The sequence below is a fragment of the Sinocyclocheilus anshuiensis genome, unplaced genomic scaffold, assembly GCF_001515605.1.
Source record: "Sinocyclocheilus anshuiensis isolate Anshui unplaced genomic scaffold, SAMN03320099.WGS_v1.1 scaffold1762, whole genome shotgun sequence".
Classification (NCBI taxonomy): domain Eukaryota; kingdom Metazoa; phylum Chordata; class Actinopteri; order Cypriniformes; family Cyprinidae; genus Sinocyclocheilus; species Sinocyclocheilus anshuiensis.
In genome coordinates this window covers 665,204-674,691 of record NW_015547656.1, presented here as the reverse complement: position 1 = coordinate 674,691, position 9,488 = coordinate 665,204, and the positions used below count along the sequence as shown (strand labels likewise).

Below are 9,488 nucleotides of genomic sequence, written 5' to 3'. Positions count from 1 at the left end.
ATCAAAGCACGTATCGCGAATAATTTGATTCAGCTCGGAACTGTGGAACGGGTTCACAAATCTTTTGACTCGGATCGGAACTTCAAAGTGCTTATCGCGAATCATTTGGTTCAGGTCAGAACATCAAAGCGCGTATCGCGAATAATTTGATTCAGATCGGAACTGTGGAACGGGTTCACAAATCTTTTGACTCGAATTGGAACTTCAAAGTGCTTATCGCGAATCATTTGGTTCAGATCGGAACTTCAAAGCACGTATTGCAAATCATTTGATTCAGATCGGAACTTCGGAGCAGGTTTGTGAATCTTTTCACTCAGATTGGAACTTCGGCGCGCTTATCGCCAATCATTAGTTCAGGTAGTAACTTCAAATCGCTTATTGCGAATCATTTGGTTCAGATCCGAACTTCGGAGTGTTTATTGCGAATCATTTGGTTCAGATCGGAACTTCAAACCGCGTATTGCGAATAATTTGAGTCAGATCCGAACTTCGGAGCGGGCTCGCAAATCTTTTGACTCAGATTGGAACTTCGGAGCGCTTACCGCGAATCATTTGGTTCAGATCGGAACTTCAGTGCGTGTATCGCAAATCATTTGATTCAGATTGGAACTTCGGAGCACTTATCGTGAATAATTTGGTGCAGATTGGAACTTCAGAGCGCTAACCGCGAATCATTTGGTTCAGATCGGAACTTCAAAGCGCGTATCGCAAATCATTTGGTTCAGATCGGAACTTCGGAGCGCTTATTGCGAATCATTTGGTTCAGATCAGAACTTCAATGTGTGTATCGCAAATGATTTGATTCAGATCGGAACATCGGAGCGGGTTTGCAAATCTTTTGACTCAGATTGGAACTTCGGAGCGCTTACCGCGAATCATTTGGTTCAGATCAGAACTTCAATGTGTGTATCGCAAATGATTTGATTCAGATCGGAACATCGGAGCGGGTTTGCAAATCTTTTGACTCAGATTGGAACTTCGGAGCGCTTATCACGAATCATTTGGTTCAGATCGAAACTTTAGAACACTTAACGTAAATCAATTGGTTCAGATCGGAACGTCGGAGCGGGTTTGCAAATCTTTTGACTCAGATTGGAACTTCGGAGCGCTTACCGCGAATCATTTGGTTCAGATCGGAACTTCAAAGCGCGTATCGCGAATAATTTGATTCAGATCGGAACTGTGGAACGGGTTCACAAATCTTTTGACTCGGATCGGAACTTCAAAGTGCTTATCGCGAATCATTTGGTTCAGGTCAGAACATCAAAGCGCGTATCGCGAATAATTTGATTCAGATCGGAACTTCGGAACGGGTTCACAAATCTTTTGACTCGGATCGGAACTTCAAAGTGCTTATTGTGAATCATTTGGTTCAGATCGGAACTTCAAAGCGCGTATCGCGAATAATTTGATTCAGATCGGAACTTCGGAACGGGTTCACAAATCTTTTGACTCGGATCGGAACTTCAAAGTGCTTATTGTGAATCATTTGGTTCAGATCGGAACTTCAAAGCGCGTATCGCGAATAATTTGATTCAGATCGGAACTTCGGAACGGGTTCACAAATCTTTTGACTCGGATCGGAACTTCAAAGTGCTTATTGTGAATCATTTGGTTCAGATCGGAACTTCAAAGCGCGTATCGCGAATAATTTGATTCAGATCGGAACTTCGGAACGGGTTCACAAATCTTTTGACTCGGATCGGAACTTCAAAGTGCTTATTGTGAATCATTTGGTTCAGATCGGAACTTCAAAGCGCGTATCGCGAATAATTTGATTCAGATCGGAACTTCGGAACGGGTTCACAAATCTTTTGACTCGGATCGGAACTTCAAAGTGCTTATTGTGAATCATTTGGTTCAGATCGGAACTTCAAAGCGCGTATCGCGAATAATTTGATTCAGATCGGAACTTCGGAACGGGTTCACAAATCTTTTGACTCGGATCGGAACTTCAAAGTGCTTATTGTGAATCATTTGGTTCAGATCGGAACTTCAAAGCGCGTATCGCGAATAATTTGATTCAGATCGGAACTTCGGAACGGGTTCACAAATCTTTTGACTCGGATCGGAACTTCAAAGTGCTTATTGTGAATCATTTGGTTCAGATCGGAACTTCAAAGCGCGTATCGCGAATAATTTGATTCAGATCGGAACTTCGGAACGGGTTCACAAATCTTTTGACTCGGATCGGAACTTCAAAGTGCTTATTGTGAATCATTTGGTTCAGATCGGAACTTCAAAGCGCGTATCGCGAATAATTTGATTCAGATCGGAACTTCGGAACGGGTTCACAAATCTTTTGACTCGGATCGGAACTTCAAAGTGCTTATTGTGAATCATTTGGTTCAGATCGGAACTTCAAAGCGCGTATCGCGAATAATTTGATTCAGATCGGAACTTCGGAACGGGTTCACAAATCTTTTGACTCGGATCGGAACTTCAAAGTGCTTATTGTGAATCATTTGGTTCAGATCGGAACTTCAAAGCGCGTATCGCGAATAATTTGATTCAGATCGGAACTTCGGAACGGGTTCACAAATCTTTTGACTCGGATCGGAACTTCAAAGTGCTTATTGTGAATCATTTGGTTCAGATCGGAACTTCAAAGCGCGTATCGCGAATAATTTGATTCAGATCGGAACTTCGGAACGGGTTCACAAATCTTTTGACTCGGATCGGAACTTCAAAGTGCTTATTGTGAATCATTTGGTTCAGATCGGAACTTCAAAGCGCGTATCGCGAATAATTTGATTCAGATCGGAACTTCGGAACGGGTTCACAAATCTTTTGACTCGGATCGGAACTTCAAAGTGCTTATTGTGAATCATTTGGTTCAGATCGGAACTTCAAAGCGCGTATCGCGAATAATTTGATTCAGATCGGAACTTCGGAACGGGTTCACAAATCTTTTGACTCGGATCGGAACTTCAAAGTGCTTATTGTGAATCATTTGGTTCAGATCGGAACTTCAAAGCGCGTATCGCGAATAATTTGATTCAGATCGGAACTTCGGAACGGGTTCACAAATCTTTTGACTCGGATCGGAACTTCAAAGTGCTTATTGTGAATCATTTGGTTCAGATCGGAACTTCAAAGCGCGTATCGCGAATAATTTGATTCAGATCGGAACTTCGGAACGGGTTCACAAATCTTTTGACTCGGATCGGAACTTCAAAGTGCTTATTGTGAATCATTTGGTTCAGATCGGAACTTCAAAGCGCGTATCGCGAATAATTTGATTCAGATCGGAACTTCGGAACGGGTTCACAAATCTTTTGACTCGGATCGGAACTTCGGAGCGCTTACCGCGAATCATTTGGTTCAGATCGGAACTGTGGAACGGGTTCACAAACCTTTTGACTCGGATCGGAACTTCAAAGTGCTTATTGCGAATTATTTGGTTCAGATCGGAACTTCGGAGCTGGTTTGTGAATCTTTTGACTCAGATTGGAACTTCGGAGCGCTTATTGAGAATCATTTGGTTCAGATCGGAACTTCAAAGCGCGTATCGCGAATAATTTGATTCAGATGTTCAGATCCGAACTTCGGAGTGTTTATTGCGAATCATTTGGTTCAGATCGGAACTTCAAAGCGCGTATTGCGAATAATTTGAGTCAGATCCGAACTTCGGAGAGGGCTCGCGAATCTTTTGATTCAGATCTGAACTTCAGAGCGGGTTCGTTGCTCTTTTGACTTTAAAGTGCTTATCACGAATCATTTGGTTCAGATCGAAACTTCGGAACACTTAACGTAAATCATTTGGTTCAGATCGGAACGTCGGAGCGGGTTTGCAAATATTTTGACTCAGATTGGAACTTCGGAGCGCTTACCGCGAATCATTTGGTTCAGATCGGAACGTCGGAGCGGGTTTGCAAATCTTTTGACTCAGATTGGAACTTCGGAGTGCTTATCGCGAATCATTTGGTTCAGATCGGAACTTGGGAGCACTTACCGTGAATAATTTGGTGCAGATCGGAACTTCGGAGCACTTACCGCAAATCATTTGGTTCAGATCGGAACTTCAAAGCGCGTATCGCGAATAATTTGATTCAGATCGGAACTTCGGAACGGGTTCACAAATCTTTTGACTCGGATCGGAACTTCGGAGCGCTTACCGTGAATCAGTTGGTTCAGATCGGAACTGTGGAACGGGTTCACAAATCTTTTGACTCGGATCGAAACTTCAAAGTGCTTATCGCGAATCATTTGTTTCAGATCGGAACTTCAAAGCACGTATCACGAATAATTTGATTCAGATCGGAACTGTGGAACGGGTTCACAAATCTTTTGACTCGGATCGGAACTTCAAAGTGCTTATCGCAAATCATTTGGTTCAGATCGGAACTTCAAAGCACGTATCGCAAATCATTTGATTCAGATCGGAACTTCGGAGCACGTTTGTGAATCTTTTCACTCAGATGGGAACTTCGGAGCGCTTATCGCCAATCATTAGTTCAGAGAGTAACTTCAAATCGCTTCTTGCGAATCATTTGCTTCAGATCCGAACTTCGGAGTGTTTATCGCGAATCATTTGGTTCAGATCGGAACTTCAAAGCGCGTATTGCAAATCATTTGAGTCAGATCCGAACTTCGGAGCGGGCTCGCAAATCTTTTGATTCAGATCTGAACTTCAGAGCGGGTTCGTGGCTCTTTTGACTTTAAAGTGCTTATCACGAATCATTTGGTTCAGATCGAAACTTCGGAACACTTAACGCAAATCATTTGGTTCAGTTTGGAACTTCGGAGCGCTTATTGCGAATCATTTGGTTCAGATCGAAACTTCGGAACACTTAACGCAAATCATTTGGTTCAGTTTGGAACTTCGGAGCGCTTATTGCGAATCATTTGGTTCAGATCGGAACTTCAAAGCGCGTATCGCGAATCATTTGATTCAGATCGGAACTTCGGAGCGCTTTTCGCAAATCATTTGGTTCAGATCAAAACTTCAATGCACGTATCGCGAATCATTTAATTCAGATCGGAACTTCAATGCACGTATCGCGAATCATTTGATTCAGATCGGAACTTCAATGCACGTATCACGAATCATTTGATTCAGATCGGAAATTCGGAGCAGGGTGCGAATCTTTTGACTCAGATTGGAACTTCAGAGCGCGTATCGCGAATCTTTTGACTCAGATCGGAACTTCGGAGCACTTATCATGAATCATTTGATTCAGATCGGACCTTCGGAGCGCTTATCACGAATCATTTGATTCAGATCGGAACTTTGGAGCGCTTATCACGAATCATTTGGTTCAGATTGGAACTACAATGTGTGTATCGCGAATCATTTGATTCAGATCGGAACTTCAAAGTGCTTATTGTGAATCATTTGGTTCAGATCGGAACTTCGGAGCGTGAATCTTTGATCTTGTATATCTTTTCTATATATCTTATATAATCTTTTATATATATCTTATATAATCTTTTATATATATATATATATATATATATATACACACACACACACACACACAAACTCACAATTCTGACTTTTGTCCCACAATTTCGAATTTAATTCTATTTAATTTATATATATATATATGGCTTTTTTTTTCTCAAAAGACAGAGTTTATAAATACATAGATACTGTTTTTTTTATCTCAAAAAGGTGAATTTTCACCAAAAGTTGAGGAGTTTGCATTGATGCAACAGCGACACACACACACGCACGCACGCACGCACACACACATAGACACTCACTCAGCACATCCCTGGCAGCCAGTGTAAGCAGCCACTGACAGTCAGATAATCTTCATGAACTGAGACCTACAGCCATAATATGGCGTTATTTTAATGTCAAATGTCGAGAGCGCATTATTGTCGCGCGAAAGCACATTAATACAATGCGCGACCGCGAATCTCTCCGCGAGCGCGCGGATTTCCTTTACTCTCGCACAAAACCGGACGCGCGCGCTCAGATATAGAGTATTTACAAATAATCCAAGCACCCGATTCATTTCTAATATTTGATTATTATGATTTAGTAGTATTAAATTATAAAGAAATTACAAGATCCACCTTTGAAATCTCATTGGTTGATAACATTTGACAATGTTTAATTCAGGTGCAAAAATAATTAATATCTAGCGCATGAGCACAGAGAGATTTGTGAGTGCACAGGATACAGTTTGAGTGAGAGGAGAGACACGTTTTAAGTGCGCGCACTCTCTCCTATGGAAGGCCAGAAGGGCCAAAAACACGTGAATTTTAACGCGTCTCGTGTTTTTGGCCTTTTTGGCCTTCCATACTCTCCGGGCGAGAGCAGCGTGTATCTGAGAGCGCGCGCGTCCGGTTTTGTGCGAGAGCAAAGGAAATCCGCGCGCGAGCGGAGAGATTCGCGCTTGCGCATTGTATTAATGTGCTTTCACGCTGCAATAATGCGCTCTCGACATTTGTCATTAAAATAACGCCATAATAATCCATCTCTCCTCATCTGTAGATGGCGACTGGAAAGAGGATTTCCACAGAGTGGAGGATTACACAAACACACACGCTCCTCTGACATCCAGCATCTGCGTGAAAACTGTGACTGTCGCTTACTCGGATAATCAAGCATTAATGTGTTTGATGAAATAAGCGTCCCTGCTTTAAAACCAGCAGACCAAAGAAATAACATGTGGTTTGCAGCTTTCATGAGAAAAAATGGCAAGTAACTTATTTAATAATTCTGCTAAATGTACAAGAAAACTAATTATGAAAATAAATAAAATGTCATTAAATACTGCAGTTGATTGGTGTTCGAAATTATGTTTTTTTAGCTGTATTGGTTGTATTTAGTGTAGACATGTTGTAGTTTGATGTTCTCACACTTCTTTACACCTCATTCTTTATGTGCCAGATAAATAATGCTCTGATTTGTAATTATATGATTTATTATTAAATATTATTTATTATTTTCCCCTTAAGTAGCTTCAATGTAGTTCATGACTGTTTCTAAATAATATATAATTCCTTCCATCCTTTTATGATATGAAATTGATGTAAACACAATCAGTTATGTTTTCAGAACAGGACAAAACATCTGATATGTGGAAACAGATCTGTGCATTAGTGTGAATGCAGCCTATTGTCTGTGATCTCATCAGTAATAATCAAACAGAAATAATGCTGAGGAAAAAAGAAAAACTCATAACTATGATTGTCTGTAAACTTTCGGATACTTAAAGCACTCTCAGATACTGAAAGTACTTTTTGTTTATCACTTGTAATTGTCTTTTCCCCCCTTTATTACTTTATATTTGCTTGTATGTTTTGAAGCTATATTTAGTTGGTTAAATTCTTAACAATTGTTTTGATTTATTATTCATTTGAAATTATTTTAAAAAGTAGCCTGCTTATATAATTTACTAAAAATGCACAAAATAAATTTGATATGAAAATGTAGCCATGTGCAGTAATATTGAAAACTATGATATCATAGTGAATCGAATCGTTGACATGATACTCGTAAACGCATCGAATCGTGAAACCAGTGAAGATTCACAGTCCTGTTAAGAGTGCGACACAGGTGTTTTTGTGTGTGTGAGCATTATTGTTTCTCCTCTATGCCCCGCCTTTCTGAAACGCGTCGATTTTTACAAAGCTCATCGGTCTGAAAAGCGAGGTGTGCTGTGATTGGCCAGCTATCCAATGCGTTGTGATTGGCCGAATCAAGCGTGTGACGGAACTGTTACGCCCCTCACATACTGTTGATGCCGTGTCCCGGAGCGACGAGACAAAAACATTAAAACCCATTATAAACGAGGCATTTGTTGCATCCAGTGGGGACATGATTACTGATTATAATGACTTATACTGTCTTTTTACGCGTTGCATTGCATCGCGCCGCGTAAACATAAAACCATGTCTGCATTTGTGATCGGAGAAATGACAAACAAGCACTACTCTACACTGCCCAAACAATACTACAGCGAGAATAAAAGTTACGCCTTCTTTCTTTGCGTGAACATTTGGGCGGAGTTATGCAAATCTTCCCACATCGTGACGTAGACATGTGGGGGCGTGTTAGAACGAGCCGTTTTAGGTAGGCGTGGCTTACTCTTAACTTTTATAAAGAATATCTCTTGGGATTTGAGACTTTAGTCTGTGCAACTTTACAGATCTTCTTTATGCACCAAGAGCTTGTAACACTCCAAAGAGAAAGGGAAAATTGAAATCGCATCATATGACCCCTTTTTAAGAGAGACTACATAACTCATACATAAATATGTAACATTTCTCTAGTAAAAGTACAAGTACTCGTTTTAAATTTTACTAGAGTAAAAGTACAGATACCATAATAAAATATTAAAGCGTAAACTCCATCAGCTTCTGTTTGAATCTGGCGCCATATTTCCTCCGCGCTCACCATGACAACGGCCACAAGCGAATAAAAAACTGCGAAATATTAATTAAAACATGTATCGCTGTTTGCTTCTGATTTACGCGTGGACGTTTATTTTATTTTGCTAAATTAGTAAATAAAGGGTTAAAATATTTTAAACGTCTTTATTTTGCCGCTTCCTTCCGCGGAATCTTAACTATTAAACGACCGATGTTGACAAACAGTGACGCAATTTTGCTTTTCAGTTTGCGACTATAATTTTTAATTCGCAAGTAATTAAATATAAGGTAAAATACGTGGTAGCTGATCTAAATGTTGCGAAGAATAGCTGTTATTAATTATATTTTAAGTAATTACAACCTCACCCACCCCCCTCTCTCAGTAGTGGTACATTCCTCAGTCACGCTGAGCGGGAGGCGGGCCGAACCATTCCACCGGCGCTGAGGGGAGACACACATTCTCATGCACTTCTCCATGTCTTTTCATTCATTGCGTGATAATATTTTTAATTCGAGTGTTTTCCGTCTTGTTTTTAAATCTGAGTGTTTATAGAGTGGCCTCTGAGGGAGTAGACATGCAGAAGGGAGTGAAGGTGAGTTTGTATGCACACAATATGCTTGTGTTAGCCTAAGCTAGCTAAACACGGCTATCATTTTATTTACCTCATCGATAGCGGTGGAATGATAATAAAGTCATATTATTGTTTAACAGAGGCATGTTCATAACCATAAGGCTAATTTTATTAATATAAGCGGTGTATCTGCTGGTCCAGTGTTTTGTTTATTGTTTCTGTGTGTTGGTGGCACATAACGAGTGTTGTTGTTATTAATTAACCCTATGTTTTCTCAGATGAAGATGACATCTGATCAGACCACAGAGGATTTTATTCCAGGAGACATAGTGTTTGCTAAGATGAAGGGTTATCCTTTCTGGCCTGCCAGGGTGAGTTTATATACAGCAGATTTAAGGCGTATTTATCACATACAGTCTTATATGTAAATGAGGTCAATTAAAATCTGACTGTCGGTATGTTGTTTTATATGTCACTCAGATTGGTGAAGGAAAAGCCCCCCAAAATAAGATCCCCATCTTCTTTTATGGAACACACTCGACGTGAGTAAACACACACACACACTCACTCACACACACACAATCA

General features: G+C 40.4%; 1 protein-coding gene and 1 long non-coding RNA gene across 2 annotated transcripts in view; both read left to right on the top strand.

Annotated features, from left to right (window-relative positions):
* The window catches only part of LOC107702158 (uncharacterized), a 14,580-nt gene extending 8,068 nt beyond the window's left edge, over window positions 1–6,512 (top strand). Inside the window, exon 3 of the long non-coding RNA XR_001635733.1 lies at window positions 6,449–6,512. This is a non-coding gene — a long non-coding RNA (uncharacterized LOC107702158). The remainder of the gene's footprint in view (window positions 1–6,448) is intronic.
* A 2,229-nt stretch (window positions 6,513–8,741) lies between these two features.
* Window positions 8,742–9,488, top strand: part of LOC107702151 (lens epithelium-derived growth factor-like) — a 13,235-nt gene continuing 12,488 nt past the window's right edge. The window contains exons 1-3 of the mRNA XM_016504392.1: window positions 8,742–8,924; window positions 9,182–9,274; window positions 9,384–9,445. Coding sequence (XP_016359878.1) covers window positions 8,907–8,924; window positions 9,182–9,274; window positions 9,384–9,445 — 173 coding nt within the window. The 5' untranslated portion in view covers window positions 8,742–8,906. The remainder of the gene's footprint in view (window positions 8,925–9,181; window positions 9,275–9,383; window positions 9,446–9,488) is intronic.